The sequence below is a fragment of the Gossypium raimondii genome, chromosome 9, assembly GCF_025698545.1.
Source record: "Gossypium raimondii isolate GPD5lz chromosome 9, ASM2569854v1, whole genome shotgun sequence".
In the NCBI taxonomy this organism is placed as follows: domain Eukaryota; kingdom Viridiplantae; phylum Streptophyta; class Magnoliopsida; order Malvales; family Malvaceae; genus Gossypium; species Gossypium raimondii.
Window position 1 is genome coordinate 43,876,527 of NC_068573.1, and position 25,095 is coordinate 43,901,621.

The 25,095-nt window shown below is 32.3% G+C and overlaps 1 protein-coding gene and 1 long non-coding RNA gene across 4 annotated transcripts; both read left to right on the forward strand.

Annotated features, from left to right (window-relative positions):
• The first annotated feature begins 848 nt into the window (after positions 1 to 848).
• On the forward strand, positions 849 to 9,743 carry LOC105800069 (uncharacterized). The gene is made up of 2 exons (XR_008188623.1): positions 849 to 1,172; positions 9,539 to 9,743. It is a non-coding gene; the product is annotated as an uncharacterized LOC105800069 (long non-coding RNA).
• A 3,165-nt stretch (positions 9,744 to 12,908) lies between these two features.
• Positions 12,909 to 21,952, forward strand: LOC105800067 (uncharacterized). 3 transcript variants are annotated; one of them, XM_052620900.1, is made up of 19 exons: positions 12,909 to 13,144; positions 13,628 to 13,669; positions 13,782 to 13,856; positions 14,741 to 14,794; positions 14,905 to 15,006; positions 15,515 to 15,626; positions 16,884 to 16,929; positions 17,082 to 17,153; positions 17,714 to 17,776; positions 17,870 to 18,024; positions 18,133 to 18,197; positions 19,101 to 19,251; positions 19,416 to 19,521; positions 19,610 to 19,745; positions 19,853 to 19,917; positions 20,020 to 20,184; positions 20,731 to 20,803; positions 20,893 to 20,966; positions 21,578 to 21,952. In XM_052620900.1, exons 1-18 carry the CDS (start codon positions 13,141 to 13,143, stop codon positions 20,946 to 20,948), a joined length of 1,542 nt encoding a protein of 513 aa, XP_052476860.1. In that variant the 5' UTR covers positions 12,909 to 13,140; the 3' UTR covers positions 20,949 to 20,966; positions 21,578 to 21,952. The 3 variants fall into 3 exon arrangements, with proteins under 3 accessions (XP_052476860.1, XP_012486415.1, XP_052476861.1); XM_012630961.2 differs by having other exon boundaries at positions 12,910 to 13,144; positions 13,779 to 13,856; XM_052620901.1 differs by lacking the exons at positions 13,628 to 13,669; positions 13,782 to 13,856 and having other exon boundaries at positions 12,910 to 13,144.
• The last annotated feature ends 3,143 nt before the right edge of the window (positions 21,953 to 25,095 follow it).

The following is a 25,095-nucleotide window of genomic DNA, read 5'->3' on the forward strand; positions in this document are numbered from 1 at the left end:
CACCTTTGTAGATGTCAAATGCATCCATCATTGCCCTACCTTGCTTTATTTTAATTTAATTTTTATTACTTATCTTTAATATTTACAATATTTTTAAAATTAATAATTATTTATACATAATTATTTAGAAAAATATTTAAACACAAAATATATTAATTTTTTTATACTACATTATTACCTTTTTAGCCACTTTAATAGTTATATATACAAAAATAAAATGGTCATTTTTATATAGTGGACAAGGCTGGACAAGCAATTACCATGACCACTCCTTACCTGTCTTCCAAAAGAAAAAATCTATCTTGCCCTCCCTTACATACTTGTATGCAATAATTTTTTTTTGGACTTATATACAACAATTGATAAAATGATATGTAAAAAATATAATTATATCACATTATAAATTAAATTTGTATTATAATATTATTTTAACTATATAAATATTAGTTTAAAGTAATTTAAGTGCATCGATCTAATAAAAAAGGGATAAATGCAATTTTAAAGATTTTAATGATTTATCCCATTGTTGAATTAAGTTTGCTGTAGAAAAGAATATGATTTAAAATCAGCTAAATAAAATTTAAGAGAATAAAATATAAAAATAAGAGTGAAATTGATCAAACCGATAATTTAATTATAATAATCGATTACGGCTTTGAATTTGAAAATATTTTAACTGACAAAACCGACTTTAATTTATATACCAAACTCAAATCTAATATATTACCCAACCAAGTCCAAACCCAAAAATAAACATTATCATATATCCAAATCTAAATAGAAAACACAACCCAAGCCCATTTAATACAATTTACCAAATATTATACAATTTAAAAAAAAAAAAAAAATCTAATCCCTAAAACACGCATGCAGGCGCACATACTCAAAACCCCTCCTACTAACCTGCCTCCATCGATTTCTTTCTCATTTCTCCCTTTTCTGAACTCTAAAAAAATCGTCTGTTGGCCGTTGCGCCTCCAGCTTACTCAATCTGCCCATCTTTCAGAGTGTATCAAGTCACTCTAACTCAGACCCTCTCGTCTCTCGTCAGCCTCCTCCCATCTAACCAAAGCAGCCCTTGCAAGGCTGAGCGTTGTGCATAGGAGTCTGAAAGTTGCCAAGTCTGGTGTCAAGAAGAGGAACAGACAAGCCTTGAAGATCTATGTCAATAAGTAAGCTAGACAATTTAAGTTATCTGTGCTGCGATTTTCGTTGTTCTAGACCCCTTTTGTGTCTAGATTTTTGAAGCAAAGATTCATGGTCCTTGCCAGTTTGATTTCCAAATTATAATATGGTAATTTTGAGGAGAAAAAAAAAAAGTCTCACTCTCTTTCAACTTATTTTTAAAGTTCTGATGCAACATTACTCATTTAGAACTTGGGTTTTCTTCTCTCTTCTAAAACAAATATTATTTTTCTTGGAAAATTTCGTTGTTCCGATTTTTATTTTTTTTTACTTTGATTATGTACAGTGCCAATTATGAACTTGGGTTAATATTTGTATGGTTAGAACCTAACCAAAGCACAAATGCTCTATATTAAGTTTGTATATTGTCTTGTGATGATAATTTATTTCTAAGAGTGCCTAAACTTGTGAATGGTTTGTATTTTAACCATTATTGTATTTGATAGAATGGTTTCTAAATTTCTTTTCAACGTCGATTGTATTTTTTTCAAAAACATTTTTTGACAGCTATAATGAATATTACCAAACTTTTCAAAAACAATTTTCCATAAACTAGCTCTTAGAGACTACAGTGGCCAACTGCTTTGTTTCCTTCATCGGAAGTGAATGATGTTGCGAATGTATCATCATTTGAACAGGGTGCCTTGGATTCTTTATGTCTTCAATCACCAGCTCGTACTTCCAATGCCATTGTTGTTTTCTTCCTTAAAGTAGTTGCATAACTTGCTTATCCTATTCAAGCAGCTTTACTTTAGTGTCGAGCTTACTTGCTGTCAGTAATGTCTCCTTAAGATGGAGAGTTCTCCATTGACTTTGTCTTTATGTTCACATGTGCAACAGTATTTTGAAAGTTGATTTCCATTTTTGCTTCTTAATTGCGAATATAACACCCTTATCCCGAATCAGCGACGACCTCTATCTGGTGGTGCTACAACCGATGACTAGAGGCATCCTTGGTAATACTATTGACTTTACGATATTCTAACGATAATAAGAGTTATACTGGTTGAAAAGAAATGAACAAACTAAACACTTTGGAACTAAATTCTGAAACTATCCAATTTATGCTAGAATTATCAGTACCCTTAGGTACGGTATTGATGCTTAACATTGGAAGGTATCAAGGTATCCATACCAATTTCCCTTGTTTTTCCTATTTAGGTTCTATGTTTAGAAGTATCTATACCCTCAAGCTAGATACTAATATTCAAGAGTACAATATCCATACTTGGGGTTAAGGTATCTAGACTTGACTCTCCTATTTCACTAATTTGGCTTCCACGTTTGAAGGTACTAATACCTTTGCAATGGGTTCTAATACCTTGAGTGTAGTACCGCATCAGTCAGGTTTCCCTTGGTTGCCTACCTTTTAAGAAAACCCTTTGAATCTTAGGAACAATCAACTACCTAAGGAAGTCTCTTTAAAAGGTAACTCATTTACTCAATACACAATCAAACAAAAGGCCTATTCAATTCCAGGAACAATCTATCAGATATCAAGTTTATTATTTACTATTTAGCATACTAACTCTACTTTACAAATAACCATATGTAAACATAATAGAATGTCTGTAATGACAATATATCGTAAAGAAAAAAAGAAATAAAAATAAATAACACACAGATTTTTAGATAGAAATCCTTTCGGAAAAAATCCACAAGTAGAGGAGAAGAAAATTCACTATGTCGAATTTGAATGATTACAAGAGAAGTAGACTACGTCTATTTATAGGCTTGTAAAACCATATTCTAATAGGAGTGTAGTCAGATTGAAACACCTTATTCTAATAAATATCAAATAGATGGAGTTTAATAAGGTTTAAAAAACTTTATTCTAAAATAAAATAAAAGAAGTGTAGTTCTATATAGATTTTACTTCTATTTTATTTTACCACTGTATTTTATTTAAATAATGATTCGGGTCACTTAATTCTAACAATCTCCACCTTGACACGAATTATCAATGAACAAGTTCTTCATCGCAAACTCTTAACGAACAAGTTATCCACCTCTTTCATAAAACCCTTTAAAGGTTTAACTTCAACAATTAACACCAATCAAGTCTAAGCAATACTCAAACTTAGTTATAAGAAGTGACTTAGTCATCATATCTGCAGAATTTTCATGAGTACTAATTTTGCTCACAACAATATCACCACGAGCAATAATATCACAAATAAAATGATACCGAACATCAATGTGTTTTGTTCTCTCATGAAACATTTGATCTTTTGTAAGGAAGATGGCACTTTGACTGTCACAAAATACTGTACTAATTTGAAGGTCTTCATTGAGTTCCTAAAGAGTCTCTTCAACCAAATAGCTTCTTTACAAGCCTCAGTAATCGCCATGTACTCAACTTCAGTGGTAGACAAAGCAACTGTAGTTTGCAAAGTGGTTTTCCAACTGATTGGACAACCTCCGATTGTAAAGACATAACTTGTGAGAGATCTTCTTCTATCAAGGTCTCCAGGAAAATCAGCATCAACATACCCAATGACTCAATCTCTAGTTCTTCCAAACTGTAAGTAAACATCAGTAGTACCTCGTAAGTATCTTAAAATCCACTGAACTGTTTTCCAATATTCTTTACTGGGATTCGCCATGTATTTGCTAACTGCACTGACTGCATATGATAAATCTGGACGTGAACAAACCATAGCATACATGAGAGATCTCACTACACTAGAGTATGGAACATGTGACATGTACTCAATCTCATCATCTAATTGTGGAGATAAAGCCAATGAAAGTTTGAAATTGGCTGTTAAATGAGTACTAACAGGCTTAGCACTCTGCATATTTAACCTGCAAAGAACTTTCTCAATATACCCCTTTTGACTTAGGTATAATTTACTTGCTTTTCAATCACTGAAAATCTCCATACCAAGTATCTTCTTTGCTGGTCTCAAATCTTTCATCTCAAATTCTTCATTTAGTTAGGCTTTAACCTTTTTTTTATCTCTCATTTATCTTTCGTTGCTATCAACATGTCATCAACATAAAGGAGTAGATACGCAAAAGAACCATCACTATTTTTCTTAACGTAAACACAACTGTTAAAGCTACTTCTTTTAAAATCATGAGATTTCATAAAGGAATCAAACCTCTTGTACCACTGTCTTGATGACTGTTTCAAACCGTAAAGGGACTTTTTCAGCAAGCAAACATAGTCCTCTTTTTTTAAAACTATAAAACCCTCTGGTTGTTGCATGTAGATATCCTCCTCAAGTTCTCTATGCAAAAATGCTGTTTTTAGATCTAACTGCTTAAGCTTCAAATCATGTATGGCAACAATACCAAGCAAAACTCGAATCGAATCATGTTTCACAAGTGGGGAGAACACATTTGTGAAGTCCACTCATGGAATTTGAATGTAAGCCTTTGCAACAAGCCTTGCTTTATATCTGGTTTCTTCAATTCCTTGAGTACCTTCTTTCTTTTTAAACACCTATTTACAACGAAAAATATTTTTACCTTTAGGAAGTTTCACAATATCATATGTTCTATTTTTGTAGAGTGATTCCATCTCCTCTTGAATAGCAAACATCGACTTTTTTGTGTATTCACACCTAACTGCCTCAGAATAATTAGATAGTTATTGGTTTGCATCTATCTTCAGCCACATTTAAAGCATAAGCAACTATATCAGCCTCGACATACTTCTTTGCAGGTTTAATTTCTCTTCTAGTTTTGTTTTTGGCGATAGAGTACTATGGTGAAGAAGCAACTCTATTCTGAATTTTTGAACTGACTTAAGGGGTTGACTCTGTTGTAGATTCTAGATTAATCTGGTGCTCCACCTGCTTTTGATTTTCTTTATTGGAAGAGTCTTTAAAGGATAAGTTAGGTAGCATAGCAGTTTCATTAAAAACAATATCTCTCATAATCATAACTTTTCTATTTTCAGTACACCATAACTTATACCCTTTTACATAAGCTTTATAACCAAGAAAAACAGATTTAATGGATCTCGATTCAAATTTTCCATTATCAACATGAGCATACGCATGACTTCTAAAGATCTTTAATTCAAAAAAGTCAGCAAGATTACCAGACCATACCTCTTGTGGAGTCTTTTTCTCAATGGCAACGAATGGAGATCGGTTGATAAAAAAACATGCAGTAGAGGTTACTTCGGCCCAAAACGACTTTGGAAAGTTGACATTTGAAAACAGACATCGGACCTTCTCTATGATCATTCTGTTCATTTATTTTGCAACGCTATTTTGCTGTGGAGTATGACGAGCTGTAAAGTGTTTTACGATCCCTTTTAACTTGCACAATTTATTAAACTCCTCAAAACAAAACTCTAAGCCATTGTTTATGCGGAGGTATTTTATTTATTTTCCAATCTATTTTTCAATCATAGTTTTTCAAGACTTAAATGCGAAAAACACATCGCTTTTCTGCTTCAAGAATTATGCCCAAACTTTTCTGAAAAAATCATCAATAAAGTTAGCATATAATTAGCTCCGCATCTCGAAGGCATTCTAGATGAGCCCCACAGATTAGAATGAATATACTCTAATGTTCCCTTCGTTTTATGGATCCCTCTGGTGAATCGAACTCTCTTTTGCTTTCCAAAACCACAGTACTTACAGAATTTTAGTTTGCAAATTCCTTGCCAATCAATAAGTCCTCTTTTGCTCAATTCTACCATGTCATTCTCACTCATATGCCTTAGGTGCATATGCTAAAGTTTAGTAATATCATCATCTGAAAAGGAAGAGGAAGCAACAGTTGTATCACCAGTAACAATAGAACCCTGCAAAACATATAACTTGACAGTCTTTCTCTGCCCTTTCATCACAACAAGGGAACCTTTGGAAATTTTCAAAACCCCACTTTTTGCTATGTATCTGTACCATTTTGAATCAATAGTACTTAACGAAATTAAATTTCTTTACAATTCTGAAACATGTCACACGCCACTAAGTGTTCTGACAACTTCGTCAAGCATCTTAACTTTAATCGTTCCAACACCTGTAATTTTACACGAAATATTATTTCCCATCAAAACAACACCTTCAGACATTGTTTCGTAAATTGTAAACTAATCCCGATTGAGACTCATGTGGAAAGTGCAGTCCAAATTAAGGATCTACTTTTTGCTCACTTTAGAACTGTTGATAGAAGCAACTAGAAGTTCACCATCGTTGTAGTCTTATACAACATCAGCTTCATTAGATTTTTTTGGTTGTTTTCCCTTTTGATTCGCAACCTCACTTTTGATCTTGTTTTTCAACTTATAGCACTCAGATTTAATGTGTTCTTTTTTATTGCAGAAGTTACAAGATTTACCTCTGTTTGCAGACTTCGATCTACCCATAAATTTACCGTGAGGATTCCGTTCTTGTGTCCTTTCACGATCATCATCAGCATTCTGATCTTATTTCTCGCGAACAATGAGACCCTCTTTTTGAGAGTCGGGTTTAACCATAATATGTTTCATCTTATCATACGAGGTCAAAGAATCATAAACCTTATCAACTGTGAGAGACTTGCGGTTATATAAAATTATGTCTCTAAAGGTTGAATAAGACGGGGGGCAACGAAAAAAGTAGAATCAACCCTAGATCTTACTTATCATTTTGAACCTCCATAGCCTCCAAGTTTGAGAGAATTTCTTTAAACACCTTTAAATGTTTGTGCACATACGCATCTTCCTCCAAACAATGAGCATGAATGCGCTGCTTCATATGCAACTTGTTGGTTAGAGTTTTCGACATGCATATTTGTTCTTGCCTCTTCCATAATGCAGCGACGGTCTTCTTATTCATTACATCCTGTAAAATTTCGTTAGAAAAATGCAGCTGTAATTGTGTTAATGCTTTTCGATCCTTACGCTTCTTCTCTTCATCTGTTAATGTCGAAGGCATCTTATCTATCCCTAGCAGCGCATCCTTCAGATCCATTTGCGCAAGAACTGCTTGCATCTTAATCTGCCACAACGCAAATCTGGTGTTGCGATTCAACAGCGAAATTTCATACTTCAAAGACGTCATTACTGTGATTGAGATGAATAACCCGAAAGCTCTGATACCAATTTGTAAAAATAATAGAATGTCGGTAATGACAATATATCGCAAAGAAAAAAAGAAATAAAAATAAAGAACAAACATATTTTTATGTGGAAACCCTTTCGAGAAAAAAACCACGGGCAGAGGAGAAGAAAATTCATTATGTCGAATTCGAATGATTAGAAAATGAGTAGATTATGTCTATTTATAGACTTGTAATACCATATTCTAATAGGAGTGTAGTAAGATTGAAATACCTTATTCTAATTAATATCAAATAGATAGAGTTTAATAATGTTTAAAAACCTTATTCTAAAATAAAATAAAAGAAGTGTAGTTCCATATAGATTTTACTTTTATTTTATTTTACGACTTTATTTTATTTAAATAATGATTCGGATCACTTAATTCTAATACCATACATTCTAACAAAAACAGAGGTACCACACTAAAGTAATCCTAGTAAAATCTTATACACAAACATATGGTCTTAACGTCAAACTTAAACACGTACATGTAATTTTCCTCTAAGAGCTAACAAAATAAACCACATAAGGGGGTAACATCAATAGTGGTTGTGACTTGGAAGGGCAAATGCAACTATTCACGGATCAGCTGCACAAAACTTTAGCACAACCTACGCGTGATAACAACAACAATAGCTTACTAGTGCTATCTTATATTAAGTTTGTAATCACTAGGGTAACTATGTTTCCAAGCCATTATGCCCTTCCCACCAAAATGTGAGTAAAGTCTATTCCTTATGTTTTCTAAGCAATGCATGCTACCAGATTTCAAAATGTCTGTAATGGCCCAAATTTAAGATTATCGGAACAGTGGTTTTGAGACCATAAATTCGATGAGGAAAATTTTATTTTTCTTATATTTTTATGGTCTATGATTTCACAAAATGATTTCATGAAAATTTCGTTCGAAAATTTTGACGTTTGGGCACTCAATTTAGTCAAAAGGACTAAATTGTAAAAAGTGCAAAAGTTGAGTTCTACATGTTAGAGGTGTATTATGAAACTTTAAATTGGAGGTCTTTATATGGTAATTATATCATTGGTTAAGTTGTTAGACAAAAATGGACAGGAGATAAGTGAAATAGGAAATTTTTAAGTTAGGGGCAATTTGGTAATCTAGTAATTAAAATGAATTAAAAGGGAAAAAGATGGCAAATTATGTTCATCTTCTTCATTTGGACGAAATCAGGAAGGGGGGAAGCCATAGTTAGGGTTTTCAAGCTTTCAAGCTCCATAGTAAGTGATCCCAAGCCCCGTTTTTAATGTTCTTTACGTTTTTTATGTCCCGGTAGCTTAATCTAGCTTATTCTAGCAATAATTTAACTTAGGGTTTATATTTGGAAAAATACTTATAGGTGAAAAGTGTTTATTTTGATGTTTTATGATAGAATATGAAGTTAGAAATTATGTTAAACAACTTTTGCTAGCCGATTTTAAGCGAAAATGAGTAAGTTGACATAATCGATAAAAATCCCTAATGTACATAAGTAAGTTTACGGTAAATAAATATGATATTTCAATAATTTTTATTAATGCTGCTATTTTCCAACAACTATGAATTTATTTCATGAATTTATTTGATGATGGTCCAAGCATGAAATGATAGAGAATTAAAATTAAATAGTCTCGTTGATACATAAGGATGGTACTGGATACGAATGTCATGACATTTAGGTAAAGATGTCACATGTAAGACCATGTCTGGGACACGGTATTGGCACCGAGATGAGAGGTCTCATGTAAGACCATGTCTGGGATATGGCATTGGCACCGAGATTAGAGGTCCCATGTAAGACCATGTCTGGGACATGGCGTTGGCACCGAGATGAGAGGTCCCCCGTAAGGCCATGTCTGGGACATGGCATGGGCACCGACATGAGAACATCCCATGTAAGATCATGTCTGGGACATGGCTTTGGCATGTTTTTATTAGAGAGACCCGAGTATCCTTATTATTCCAATGTAGCTCAACGGGCTAGTAAACGAATCATGTTCATGAAAGTTCAATTAAGAGCATAAATGACAAGCTCAGGTAAGTTATAAAGAGTTAAGAATTTGTTATATTATCAAATGATACTCAACATTTCAGTAAGGGAAGAGTAAGTTATGATCACGAGTTAACTAAGTAAACAAGCAAGAAAACTAGAATGAGATTAGAAAACTAGAATGAGATTAACTAAAGAGTAAACTAGAGATATAGACACTTGAGTTTAATTATTTGTGTTTAATGTTGTTATTTATTTGCTAGTAAACTTACTAAGTTTAATGCTTACTTCTTTTATTTTTTTTCTCTTTCTCTTATAGTATTGCAAGGCTACTTCAAGGATACTAAAGAAGTCGGAGATCGTCCACACTATCAACCACAACTTCTCGGTATTTTATGATGAAACTCGTTTGAGTTATGGCATGTATAGGGATTTAGTTATTTTGCACGTTTGTAATTATGATTTTGCTAAAGAATGAGGTGTAAGTATTTGATGATGAATGATTATTAAAAATGGTTTAAGTATGAAGGTGTTTGTTGTTATAAGAGTTTAGGTGATAAATTATGCATGGAAATCATGAAATGGGTAAAATTTTGTAGAGAAACAACATTCAGGCAGTACAGTGACGTGACTTTGAAAAATCACCTAGGATGGTATAAAATGAATTAGAGGGTGAATGATATATGGAATTAAAGCTTGTTGAGTCTATTTTCATGGAAAAATAAAGGTTTAGCAAAAGGAATTTTATATTTTAAGGTATGTGAATTTTAGTGAGACAGGGTCAGAACTGTTTTTGGAGTCCCCTGTTCTGAGTTTAGAAAATCACTAAAAATAGTACAAAAATAGTTATGAGTTGTATTTCATATGTATAGAATCATTATTGAGTCTATTTTCTGTAGAAACAAGCGGTAGCACTATATGAAAATCCCACAATGAGAAATTTTATTTTTAGTGACAAGAGGTCAGGGCAGTCGATTGGTGAAACATGGGAGACTTTAACTAATAAACTGTACTAATTGGATGAGCCAAATATTCTAAAAATTTTATGGTAGGAAGATATATGAGTCTAGTTTCAGGGAAAATTTACGGAGTTAAATTTCGAGTTCCGTAGCTCGAGTTATAATTAATTTAGTAACTGCTGCGCGATTGGACAGATTGCTGTAAATAGTGAAATTAATTTTTAAAACAAGTTTTTATGCTTCGAATTAGTAAGATAAGATAAGTAATGCCTCGTGCTCGACTCCGGCAACGGTCTCAGGTAAGGGGTGTTACAATGTCATTACATCAGTTTGTTTTCTCTTTGACCATTAGATCTTAGCACATGTTGCTCATTGCTTACAACTAGCTTCCCTTTTATCAATTTGTCTGATATTTCTGTTAACTACAAGGGCAAAGTCAGAAATTTCTATTAAATGGGTCGAAATAAAATATTATTTTTGGAGGGACCAAAGTAAGAATTGAATTATAAAATCTTAAAAAGGCCTAATATGGCGATTAATCCATTTGAACAACTATGAATGTGTTTTTTCAACCTAGTCTCCATGAATTTAGTCTTCTTGTACTATTTCTTTGCCAATGTTTGATCGATATCTAGCTTTCTTTTCGGATAATCCTCCAAGCTTGTATACAATTAAAAAAAAATAGTTTGAGTTCAGTGCTGACTTTTTCTTTTAACTCCTTTTAAGAGTAATTAGGGACAAATTGGGCGTATTATGTATTTCCAAATCGTCTGAGTAATTTGGGTATTTTAAAAATTCAATTAATTGATATTTTAATAAATTGGGTATTTTAATTTTTATCAATTATTATATATTATTATTATTATAAAATTATATTTATATCTTTATATTTCACAATGGTTACATTTTCAACTATATGGTAGGTATTTCTCATTTTAATATTATGAGTTTGGGCTTTTCATTTTTATTGTATTTGTTAGTTTTAATCAATAATTTATGTGAAATAATAATTTTTTATGAAGATATCTGTTTGGACATCACAATGAATTGGATGAAAATGTAATTATTAGGGTAGTAATTATATTTTTTGTAATTGCAATTAAATGTAATTTGCTATACGTGTTTAACCGACAAAGTTCAATTACATCGTAATTCCTATGTCATGTTTGATAGTACAAATTGTACTTACACGGCTATGTAATTTATATTTTAAAAATATTAATTATTGTAAAAATTATTAATAGGATAGAAAATTTCTAAATAAATAACAAAATTATTATCAAATCATTATATGTCTTTTAATCACAAAAATATTAGTGATGTTGTTAAGAGGAAAAATATTTTTTAGGACAATAAATATCTTATCAACCACATTTCAAATTTTAAATGTCTCAAGTTAAAGAGTTCGCGAACTTTCTATGATGCTTGTGTCTAACATCATTCTCTTAAATGATATTATACTTAGGGGTGTGCAAAATTCTGGTAAAACCGAAAAAATTCGGTTAACCGACCGAATTCGGTTAATCGATCGGTTAACCGAATTTTTTCGGTCGGGGGTCGGTTAATTATTTTTGATTTTTCAGTTAACGGTTAATTCGGTTCGAAACCGGTCGGTTAACCGAATTTTTCGGTTAACTGAAAAAATTAATAAATAAAATTATAATATATAAATAAGCCCACTATTCACCTAAACCCAAGTATTCAACCCAACCCAATTACCCAACCCAACCCAATCATAAAATTAAATTACAAATAATTTAATAAATAAAAATAAAATTTTAAAACTAAGACTAAAACTAAAGTCTAAAAGTCTAAAAATAATTTAATTATGTAGTGATTCAATTTTGTTAATTTGGTTAATTCGGGTAATTCGGTTAATTCGATTAATTTTTAACCAAAAATAAAAAAACATATAATTTTCGGTTAATTCGGTTAACCGACCGAATTAACCGAAAAAATTTCGGTTCGGTTAACGGTTAAAGATTTTGAAAGGTCAGTTAATTCGGTTAATGTTATTTCGGGTCGGTTAACTGAATGAACACCCCTAATTATACTCCACGACATGATGCAAGAAAATATTTTATATTTGCATAATTAGCATAATCCTTATATAAACTCTAATTATAAAACCTTATAAAATAATTTAGAGAAAAACTTATGTTAGGTTATATCCCTTATTATAATACGTAAATTAAGTAAAAATAATATAAAATTTATAATATATAACCTTTATAAATTTTTTATAAATTATCCAAAACTTTTATAACACTTCTTATAAACAATATATTTTTTGTCATAACTTTAGAAAGTTATTTTCTTATAAATAAGTTATGATAAAAATTAAAAAAAATTTTATGAACAAGTATATTATTTTATAACATATAAGATGAAAAAATTATGTCCATAAATTTTTTAAATAAATATATTATAACACTTTTATAACATGTAAATTAATTTTTATAATAATTATTTTTATTTTACTTTGGTTTCTTTTATTTTTCGTGAAAATATTGGTTTGATAATAACCACACAGAAATACATAAAAAATCAAATAAAAGTAAAATATATTATTGAATCTATGATAATATTGCAGTTAATATAAAATTATACCCATTTAATCTTTCAAATTATTAAAAAAACAAAATTATAAACAAAATATATTTTTTGGGCCGGGGGGAACAATGTTATTTGAAAAAGTTCGTTATCAACTTAAGAAATTATTGTCAAAAGTTATTGAGCCGGGTAATTGCTTTCCTCATGGTGCTTGCCATCCATGCCACGATTAAATGCTAAAGAATTGAGATCTCATATATAACCAAAAATTTTCTTGGGTCATTCTCATTTCTACACTAGAAAAGAAAAAAGAAAGAAAGAACAGCTCCCGAGCAACCAGCGCCGCCCTATTTGCCACAAAACCCTAGCGTACATACTCCACAGACATTGTCGTTTACTCTCGGCATCCATGGGTAAGTCTCTCAGTGTTTTTCTTTCTGGACCTTTCATTTCCTGATTTTCTCTTTATTCTTACAATCAGTATTGATTGTGTTTGCTTTCCTTAATTCCGGATCTGCTTGATTTACTCGCTGATTGCTTCAGTTTTGATCTGTTTTTGTCGAAAAGTTCACTCAATTATATGCTTTTTATTAATTACAAGATTTTTATTAATTGTAGTTTTCAATGCGTTTTAGCAGATGTGAGTGACGGTTTCTCATTATTGAGATATTTTGCCTTTTGTAAATATGAGCTGAATTGAACTTTAGTTGAGTAACTAAAATTCTTCTTACTGGAATAGGGCTATAAATTATAGGAATTTGTTTGTAATAATAATTTCATTATTTATTTTAACTCGCTTTAGCATCTATATGTGCTGCGGAGGTTAAGATTGACAACTTTCGGAATTAACGTGTCTAGAATTTCTCTCTATTTTGTTTTTGGTTTCTGATTTGTAGATATTGAGGCTGAGATCCGTGCACTGCAGCTTGACTCTGCTGGTAGTGTACTGTTGTTTTCATTTATGAATAAGATATATGTTTTGGTTTTCCTTTTTTTTTTTTTGGAATCACTTTTCTTTTTTTGAGTTTTATTATTGAATCTTAACAGAAGATAATAATGCCACGCTCATTCCTGAAGATGCAAAACCAGAAGAAGTTGAAATGACAGATAAGGTGGAGGAGGAAGGTTGGTAGTTTTGTTGAACTTTGTATTTAAGTGGTGCCTATCTTCTTATGTTAGTGAAGGCATTGGAGAGCTAAAGAATAGAGGAGAGGTTGTCATTGTGGAAATTCATTCAAGATTATAAATTGTAAACTTGGTTGACTACAGTTATTTCTATCTCCAAAATGGCATTTAAGAGTTTTTATACGAAATAAGTTTCGTTGATTCTGTGAAGTTACAGTAAGATTGAATAAATAATAGATATTAAACTGTTTTACAAGGTTTTATTAGAAGCTTTTAGATATAATTCATGGACGACTCCTTTTTTTGTGTGCAAAAGTGATATGAGTCTCTAGGTGATGTGTTTTCTTGTGTCTTACATGGGATATGAAACTGTGTCTGTTTGTGAATTGTAGAGCTGATTTGAATTAGGTTTGGGTTTACTTCAGCTATGTTACATTGATTTAGGACTTGGTCTCAGGCATTTTATATGTTAGGCATAACTTTTTGTCTTTTCTTTTGAAACTGTTCATCATTTCCTATGAACTAAAAGCATTCAAGAATAGGGGGATAAAGTTATGGTAGGATGAACTGAAGAGTCCATGTATCACTATATATTTGTTTCTTTCTTGATTACCTATATCTTTTGTTGACCATCTCTATTTTTACATTATCATTTATAATGGGCTGCTGTATATGAATTGTTGGTATTTTTAACTCTTTTTCCAATTTAGACACCAAAGCAGGTGCAACTCAGATGCTTATTGTGCTTACCTTTTTCTCTAAATTTTCTCCTTGCTCTTTCTTTTGCTAAAATGCTGCATGTTTTTCTGTTCATCATGAACTTTTGTTTATTGTTTTAGTTTCATTTTGAAAAGTTTTGGGATCTTTTCTATTTTTGATTTCAGGTATGACGGATGAGGTTGATACTAAATCTCAGCCAGTCCAGGCTGAGCCAAAAGGTTTTTTCATTCCCTTTTCTCTGCCTTCCCGTGCTTACCTCTATTATTCCTGTCACTTTAATATTCCAATTTTCATTTTTCTTGTTCTCAATTTTAGTTTTGTTGTGCAGTGAAAGACAAGGAAGTAGCTGATATGGATTGTGCAGAAGTACCAGATGAAATGGAATCACAAAAGAAGCGCCACTTGAATGTGGTCTTTATTGGTCATGTTGGTAGGTATTCCTACTTCATGGTTTTGCTTATGTGAAAGTTGGCATGCATTACACATCTATGTTCAATATTGAACCGCTTATGCTAACCTAGGAAACAGTGGAAATTTGTACTTTTATCCTCTCCAAGCCCTTATTTATTATGTGCTTCACTGAGTTTAGTCAATTTAGCAACATGCATGAATTCTGTGAAAAGCTGTTATAAGTTTAATTATTAACGGGACCGACTGTTAGGAATTGGATTATGGTAGATTAAAAGAAAAAATGGTTAATGTATTTCAAAGCTGTAAATGAGAAAATTCGAACAACCTCTCTCAAAGGATGTTTAACCAATGCCTAGTCACTGCTGATTAGTCGCAACATGTCTTCTCAAGCTTCTTCATTAAAAGATCCTATATCAGCTTTTTTTAATAAATAAGCATTATCAAAGACTGCTCATAATCAATGCTCTTGTACTGAAACACATTATTTCTATCCATTGTATGTTTTGACTCTTTTATTTGATTCTTAGATGCTGGCAAGTCAACAACTGGAGGCCAGATACTCTTCCTCAGTGGTCAGGTTGATGACCGTACGATCCAGAAGTATGAGAAAGAAGCTAAGGATAAAAGTAGAGAAAGCTGGTGAGGCTTAGGTTTGGTATATAACTTGGATAGTAAATCAGTGCTGTTCCTTTTATATTTGTTTTCTCTAAAGAGCATGCACATGTTGGAATTTAGGCTGTATGAACCTTGTTTGGAACGTTTCTTTGTATCTGTCTGTGATGAAACAGTTAAGTAATTGTTTTGCTTGTATTAATCTTCACTATATCAATTTTAGATTAGTTTCCTATAGTCAATCTGCATGAAGTGAATGCTGAGATTGAGAGATACTCCCTCCATCCCAGTAAATTTGTAACTTTTTTATTTTTAGTGGTAAAAAATTTTCAACTTTAACCTCTTATTCTTTAAAGTTTATTATGAATATAATTTTGAAAAAATTCATTAAAAACTTTCAATGAAATAAGTTTTAGATATATCTTTTTATAAAATCTAAATTAAAATATTTAAAATAATTGAAGTTGAAGTTTGATAAGTTCGACCTAAAAAATGTCAATTGTGGCTTTTTTACTGGGACAGAGGGAGTATGATCTACGGTTCACATTAGCAGGTTTGAAATTGTGGAGTGTTTCTGACCGAGACAGCAAGAATTGTGAGCCAAGATTCAATCTAATTCAAACATGGTAGTACTAGGATTTAACCCATGACTTAAATGAGTGACTAGATGACTGGCATCCATGGAGGCACTGTATTAGCTGTCCTTCCAGCTGAAAGGCATGTATAGGGGAGAGAGTGATGGGTTGAGTCCTCTTTTCCTCCATCCAAGCTATGTGAAGGTTTCATCAAGATTAAGTGTACTAAAGATGTAGTTGTCAAAGGAATTTACAGTACTTGGACAAGTTATTGGCTTGTTATTAATTTGTTATCAAATTGGAAACCATTTCCATTTTTTTTTTTACTTTTTCTTGGATGCTGTAAGTGCTGAAAAGTTCTTTTTGTCTATTTTATTATTTTATTGCTCTTGAAGATTCATTTATACTTTAGTATGTGTATCTTTTCACAATTGATCCATTCTGCAATTTGCATCTTTTGAGAACTAACACTGGTTCACCGTTTTTAAAATTATTTCCAATTGCCTTGCAGATTTGTCAGTAGGAAATTTCATTCTATTGATGTTGAGATTCTTATCTCTTTTTCTCTCAAACTGACATACCCACTCACCTGCCACTCTTTAAGATTTGCTTAATTCAGCACAGGATCAATTACCTCAATGAAAATGTCTTACAGACTGGGGATCTTTGGCTTTTGCATTATCTGACTGAACTACTTTTCATGTGTTAGGTATATGGCATATATTATGGACACTAATGAAGAGGAGAGGGTTAAGGTAGTGTACAATGGGGAAATGTTGTTATAAACTTTGTGAAAGTATAGTTAATTCCTTGTATATCTCCTGTAATACTGTCAACGGTTATTCTTGATTAGCTAGACTGCAGTTGTTACTCCAGGAGTTAACTGAATTCGAACTATTGATTGCAGGGTAAAACTGTTGAAGTTGGAAGAGCACAGTTTGAGACTGAGACAACTAGATTTACCATTTTGGATGCACCAGTAAGGGAACTGCCTCTAAAATACACTGTTATTTCTTTAATTTATCTTACCTTCAAATGGCACATTTAATTATTTGTAGAATAAGCTGACAATCTCATTTATTTTACTATTTTACTTTGTAAATTGAGATTTTTTTCTGGGTCTTGATTTTTTGTTTAGTTGAATTGCTTTCTTTAGTACCTATGTTGCTCCTCACATGCCTCTTTTGATATTAAAAATATATATTACATGATTAAAATTGCAGGATCAATTTAATAGTGCATCACAAATTTGTCTTATAAGGTTGCAAATAGCATGCTCTCTTGCTATATAATGATGCTGCTCATAAATAAGAGAGAAAGTAACAGAAAATATAAAACCAAATGTTTCCATATCATGTTACTTTTCATTAGATATGCCTTAGGGTATTGTCTAACTGCGATTAATGTGCTTATATCTAATAACAAATGGAACTGAACAAAGTCATTTTGATTTTTGACCAGATTCTTTTTATTTTGAATATAGATTTTGATGCAATTTTGTTTATTAAAACTAAATACACTTTTGCATTGGCTACTTAGGGTCACAAGAGTTATGTCCCAAATATGATCAGTGGGGCATCTCAAGCTGATATTGGTGTGCTTGTAAGTCACATCCTCTGTCTCTCCATTAACTGCCTAATATAGTGTATATATTGTAGATTTGGATTTCATAAATGTCCACGGTTTCTTAATTAGGTGATTTCTGCTCGTAAAGGGGAATTTGAAACTGGATATGAGAGGGGTGGGCAGACCCGTGAACATGTGCAGCTCGCAAAGACTTTGGGTGTGTCAAAGCTACTTGTAGTAGTTAATAAGATGGATGATCACACTGTCAACTGGTCTAAAGAAAGGTACTTTGACTGGGTTCTGTAAAAAGTCTAAGCTTTTGTGCTGTCCTTATTGTGTAGTTTATGTTGAAGTTTGGTTTGTTTAATAGTACTGATGGAGTCCTTTCACAGGTATGATGAAATTGAATCAAAGATGGTACCTTTTCTCAGGTCATCTGGCTACAATGTGAAGAAAGGTATTGAAACTGTTAAATAACTTCCAAGTTGCATTTTGTCTTGGTGATATTTTCAAGCTTGTTGAACCATTTACGTATGTTATTACCATGACTAGTGGGATATTGAAGTGCTTAATTTGCAAAGGTCCCTTGCATTTTTTGTATTATGTTCATGGTTGCTTATGTGACCGGACTTGTTTTCTGCTGTCTAGAGGCATACATATTCAGGGTTTTTTAGTTTGATATGATGGCATAGAACTCTGCTATGATCTTCCAAAGAAATTTTACCTATTGTAGTTTTAACACACGTTTAGCTATTTAGCAATATATTCTTTTATCAAATTATTTTGGAGTTGAAATTGTGGAGTAGAAGTAAATTGCTGCCAGTTTGTCTAGGAAACCTAGGTGCTGTTCGACAAACTAATAAAGTCAATGCTGCATACAGTATATATTCAGGTTCTTAGTCTGATATGGTAGTTATAGAACTCTGTTTTATCACCTGATGGTACTTATGTAGTTTCAATATGGTTGTTCGGCCTTCAGCAGGTGTTTCTATTAAATTATTTTGAAGCTAAAATTGTGGAATAGAAGTAAATAGTTCCTGTTAGTTTGTCTAGGATGCTTTTTTCTTGCCAAAAACTTGTGTAACATTTGATTACTTTTTCTTTGCATTATGTTCTGTTCTGCGTAGTTGCAATGTAATTTTATGTCTAATAGGCTTTGTCTCCCAAAATTACTGATATTGAAATGTTGATTTATTGATTTCAATTTATAACTTTTAATAGGATCAGATGATGATATCATGTTTTTATATGCTAGTGAAGCTTATGTTCCCATGTTGGAGACTTGCTTAGTTTGCTGAGCATATATTTTACGCTTTAAAACCACTTGTATTTCATTGGTTTCTCCTGTTTGAACTTGCAGATGTCCAGTTCTTACCAATATCTGGTCTTGTTGGTACTAACATGAAAACTAGAGTAGATAAGAATATATGTCCTTGGTGGAATGGTCCCTGCCTATTTGAGGCCCTCGATTCTGTTGAAGTTCCTGTCAGAGATCCAAAAGGTCCATATAGGTAAGTGATCTAAAGCCTATCTTCCTTAGCAGGATTCACTGCATGCACAATTTTTATGTTTGGTTCTATTTCCTGGCTTCCTGCCATCTAACAGTAGCATGCATAATCAATTTTTTGGTTATCTTATTTTTTGATGCATCTGATGATTGCTATCATCTCTATAGGATGCCTATAATTGACAAATTTAAAGACATGGGAACTGTTGTTATGGGAAAGGTAGAATCTGGAAGCATATGTGAGGGTGATTCCTTATTAGTTATGCCAAACAAGGTGCTTTATCTTTTCAACCTTTTCATTATTTATGTATATATGCTCATTTTTATCTTATGGGTATGAAGATTTTATGCATGGATTGCAGGCTCCAGTGAAAGTTTTAGCTGTATACTGTGATGAAGATAAGGTTAGGCGTGCTGGACCTGGTGAAAATCTACGGGTTAGGTTATCTGGGATTGAAGAGGAGGACATATCGTCAGGTTTTGTCTTGTCAAGTGTTGGTATGTTTTGCTTAAATGGAGTTCCGTGATAAATCTATCCCTTTCTTGGCTTAGGTTCTTTTTGTGTGTTAGTTTTAGGGTATAATGTGTGTGTTCCCTTCTTGCAGTAAAACCGATACCTACGGTCACTGAATTTACAGCGCAGCTGCAGATCCTTGAATTACTTGAGAATGTATGCATTTTATGTCATTTTCTATTGTCCTTACTCTTTAAACTTGATGCATTCCGACCATAATGACTGAATGTAATCTGTCTTGTAAATGTCGTTGTTTAGGCTATTTTTACAGCTGGCTATAAGGCTGTCTTGCACATTCATTCTGTTGTTGAGGAATGCGAGATAGTTGAGCTACTACAGCAAATTGATCCAAAGACAAAGAAACCCATGAAAAAGAAAGTTCTTTTTGTGAAGAATGGTGCTGTTGTGGTTTGTCGTATTCAGGTTCAAACTCTTCATTTTAAAATTTTAATCTACCAAACTTGATATTTTGTTTCTTGCCCCATTCAACTTTCTTGGTTGTCTGCATTTTTCTATAATTTTTTGAAATGAAACTGGATGAATTGGCTGATTAAAAAAGTGAGAAACAGTCGGAAAGCAGTTGTCCCAAAGTTGTTTGCTTGTCCTTTTTTCCATAAGGGTAGAACTAGAAATAATAGGATCATTACCAACTAATGATAGGCCACAATAAGCTTTCATTTTGGGGTTCCAGAAATGGGAAAATGCTCTGATAAATTCGAAATAGGTGCCTAGTACCAACATTTCCAGCTAGATTGAACTTGCAACATAATAGCATGGTTGGTTCTCTACTCTATCCGATGCGTGTGTGATGCACAATCTTTTTAGTATGTTGTGTTTAGGGGGGAGGAGGCTGGAAACTCCATTCAGTAGGTTACATCTATCAGATGATTACTGACAGAAGATATTGGCTGCATTGATCTCTCTGTTAGTTTTGGGTTTGATAAAATACTATTTTCTCATGCTTCTTAGGTCAATAGCCTGATTTGCGTTGAGAAGTTCTCAGATTTTCCTCAACTTGGGAGGTTCACTCTTCGCACTGAAGGTAAAAGAGACCCTTTATTTTTTCTTCCAATTGTGGATAAATTATTTATTCTCGGTGGCTGTGAGTCACACGAATTATCATATCTACAGGGAAAACCATTGCAGTGGGAAAAGTCACTGATCTTCCTTCACGCAGTAGTGCTTAAAAAATTTTGTTCTTAGAGGTGAGATTCAAACGTTGCTTATATCTGCTGTGTGAAGTTTTTACTGTGTCACTGTTAACCTCCCCTAGTGGTATCCAACTTAGGACATAATAGACCACTGAGAAAGGATGGAAAAGAAAATTAAGATATTTGATTTGATAACAATTCTGATACCAAATTTTTGTCTCAAAACCGAGAATTGGATTTTTAAAGGTTTTTCTTCCCTCTGTGAGGGGTGCGATCCTTTTGTCACCAAAGTACTACACTACTGTTACACACCTACTTTTTTTGGAGATCCATCCTGGTTGGTCAACATTAGTGCGTTTTGTGTGGCTTGATCCCAAGCCTCTTCACTTGTAGATAGGGAATCAATTATGGAGTTGAAACTGGCTTTCTTGTGCTATTCCTCTCGACTCATACACTAGTTGGTAGCATGTTTAATTCGGAGATCATGCTGAAACTGGGTTATCCATAGCATTCCATGCCATTCGATCAATGCAGTTGGTTAATTCAATTTCAAGGAGTAGGCTTTACTTTTTTTTCAAATTATCATACACAAGATTATTGCAATTAGTTTTCATATACTCATGTTAGTATCTGGATAAATATGACTGATGTACTTACCTTGGCAGGTAAGCAAATTGCTGTGTAACTTATCCTGTTGTGTTGCAGCACGGAAGAGTGGAGGGATTGTTGCTTTATCTATTATTGCATTACAGATGTATTGATGTAACAGTTGTCAAGAGAAGTTGAGATGGTTATTGTTGCTGCTCTCATTGTGATTTTGATATATGGTATGAACCAGTACACACCAACCCATTGTTCATTAGGGGTTAAAAAGAATTGCGGTTAATGGTGTTCAATCAGTTTGATCAAGCTTTGTTTGTTGGATGGTTTTTGGTAGGCAAGTCTGTTTAATGTCGAATTTGTTGAAAAAAATAAGCATATTTGTGTTTTTTTAACTCGCCAAGGTGATTGAAAAAAAAAGAGGACTGGCTTCGTTTCAATCCGAGCTTGTTCCTAAATAATATTGTTAGGTTACATTATTATTATAATTATTGAATTACGATAAGATTATGACGCAAATTATTATTAAATCTAATTCTGCCCACTTTTGCATATTTGATATTTAGTCTTGCTATTTTTTTTATATTTAAGTCTAATTAGCAACACCATCCAAGGAATTCTGAGAACTGGGTTTTGTGGTATTTTAAAATAAAAAGTACTTAATATTATGTGTGGAAGATTATACGTAAATAAAAACCTTTAATTTTAAATGAGATTGTAAGATTATACGTATATATTTGCTTGTTTGCGGTTTTAAAGTCAATTTTTCTGTTCTTTATTTTGAAAATGTTATATGATTTAATTTAATGATGTTTAAAATAATATCAATTGGATTTTTGAAAAGGTTAGCATTAAGTTTCAAATGTGTGTAAAAGAATTGAGAGCACAATTAGACTATTATTAAGTTGATCTATCTCAGAGCCTCGTGTCCTTGTAAAATAAAATAAAATATTAAAATGCATGCCAGTTTTGCATAAATTATTTGTGTATCATGGGTATCGAGATTTTTATATCGTACCTGCTGCAACATGTTTTTGAAGTATTTTTGTATTGCTTTATGTAAAATTTTATTTAAAAACCATCTCACTTGTTATTATTTTATATTTTGCTCATGATATTTTCCTTTTTTTATAAATTCATTTAAAAACATCTTTGAATTAAGCTGTTGAATTTGATTTATAATAATAGACTATATTTTATGTATATTAAATATTTATAATTTTGATTTATATTTATGCATAAACACACGCATATATATACACATATACTAGACTTTGCCTCAGCAAGAAAAAATTAATATTAAAATTATATTTAAGAACATTTATTTAGCAACTTAATCATAAACTGAATGGTAAAGTAATTGTAAATAAATTGTCTTTAGGGTTGAGTTTAATCTTTAAACATCATTTATTTTTGTTTTATTTAATCATTCTGTATTAAAATAATAAAACAAACATTATCATATTAAAATTTATTACTTTATTAAAAATATGTACATTAAAATTTACAACAACTTATTGCTGCTTTTAATCTTATAAAAAATAAACACACCGTTACATTTTAAACCCCATATAAACCCCTTAGGTGGGGTATTTGAATCCTTACCTGCCCTAGTGACCTATTTAAGTCTTGCAGGTCGTAAAGAGAACTCCCTTTACGTGAAAAATATTACTCAGATATTCAAGTCCTTCCACTTGGATGCTTGGTCTTTCGAAATATACAAAAAAACTGAAAAAAAGGTAGTAAACAAAATAAATTACCCTACGTAAAAGTATTATTTATCATATATGTTCTAATTAGCCGCTTTCGTAACCTATTTTTAGCAACAACAAAAAATCAATTAAAACAGTTCTTATTTTTTATAAAAGTTTTTATTCATCTTTTAAAATTTAAATTTAAATTTATGTCTAATTATTATAATACATATATAATAAATAAGCTTTTCCTCGTATTATTCCACCAGCAACCAGACATCAGAGTATTACAAAACTACAACAATGCCTTCAACATAGTGAAGAGTTGAACTAAAATCAGAAATCTGATCTTTAGCAATAAGAGAAATGCTATGGCTTTTATAAATCCAGTATTCGTAGAATACAGAGGAATCCCACATAGAATTTTTTATATAGGTATCAAAACCTCATAGTGTTTACATTTCTAATCTAAACCTTTCAAATTTAAATCATGAATACTTTCTAGAACTTCAGTGGATAAGCTCTGAAGATACGAGTGAAGATGTAGACAGCCTAAATTATTAGTGCCGATTATTGAGCATCAATGAACACCTTATACAAGTATAGAAATCAGTTCTCAGAGTTCTCAGAGCATCAATGTAACAGCCCCTACATCGCCTGGTTAGACTCATAAGATGCAAATAATAGCTCGCAGATAAACAACTAAAAATGCATCTATTTTGAAATGAAGGTATGTAATGTAAGCATAGATTTGCAAATGCATATACCAAGTATCATTATCTTTTGCTTCACTATTATCTTTATAGAAATAACAATTCACAGCAGTGATCTACTATGCACAAAACAAGAATGACCCCATGCTAGAATGTATGTATTGACTACTGAGGTTGAAAGGTGTTGAGAGCTATAGTGTCCTGATGTAGCTCAAGTAATAACTAAACATGGTCCTTTGCCATCGATGGATTCCTTCACGGGATGGAAAATATATAGTGTGGAAGACAACCGAACAAGTGCTTCCGAATCTTTTATTTCAAGACAGGTAACAGTCCATACCATCATATCAATATTCAGAGGTACATATCCATTGAAAGTATTTCAAAAGCGTAAATTAAGTGTTATTATCATTTGCTTCACTATCTCTTTTAAAAGAATAATATATTTTCACAGCAGAAGTATATTCATAGCCGTAATACTTGAATGTATAGGACTACTTAAGAGGTGTTGAGAGATGTAGTGTCCAGATGTAGCTCAAATAACAACTTTAGACTGGTACTGGGCAACGATGGACTCCATCAAGGGATGGCTAATAGATAGATTGGAAACCCAAACTATCAACTCCTTCCCTATCTTTTATTTTCCAGACATGTAACAGTCACTACCATCAAATCTAAGGTAGACACCTGACTACGTCTGGTTAGGCTCATGGGACACAAACAACTATTAATAGTTTCCAGATAAACACCAAAAATGCATCTATATTCAAAAGATACAAAAGCACAGAAAGTATTTCCAAATGCATATATTAAGTGTTATTATCATTTGCTTCACTACCCCTTTAGAAAACAAACAGATTTGCAACACGTGATCCACTATATCCAAAATAAGGATGGCCTTCATGCTTGGATGTATAGATTGAATACTGATAGAAAGAGGTTTCGAGAGATGTAGTGCCCAGATGTAACTTGAGTAATAACTAAACACATAGTACTGGCCAACGATGGACTCGTTCAAGGGGATGGCTAATAGATAGATTGGAAACCCAAACCATCAACTACTTTCCTATCTTTTATTTTCCAGACATGTAACAGTCCCTACAATCATATTCCAAGGTAGACACCTAACTACTCGTGGAACGTAAACAACTAAATATTAAATAATAGTTCATAAAC

Coding starts and splice junctions, on each gene's coding strand:
- LOC105800067 (XM_012630961.2), top strand. Junction 15,627..16,883: donor GATAAAAGTAGAGAAAGCTG/GTGAGGCTTAGG, acceptor TTCATGTGTTAG/GTATATGGCATATATTATGG. Junction 17,154..17,713: donor TTACCATTTTGGATGCACCA/GTAAGGGAACTG, acceptor TTGGCTACTTAG/GGTCACAAGAGTTATGTCCC.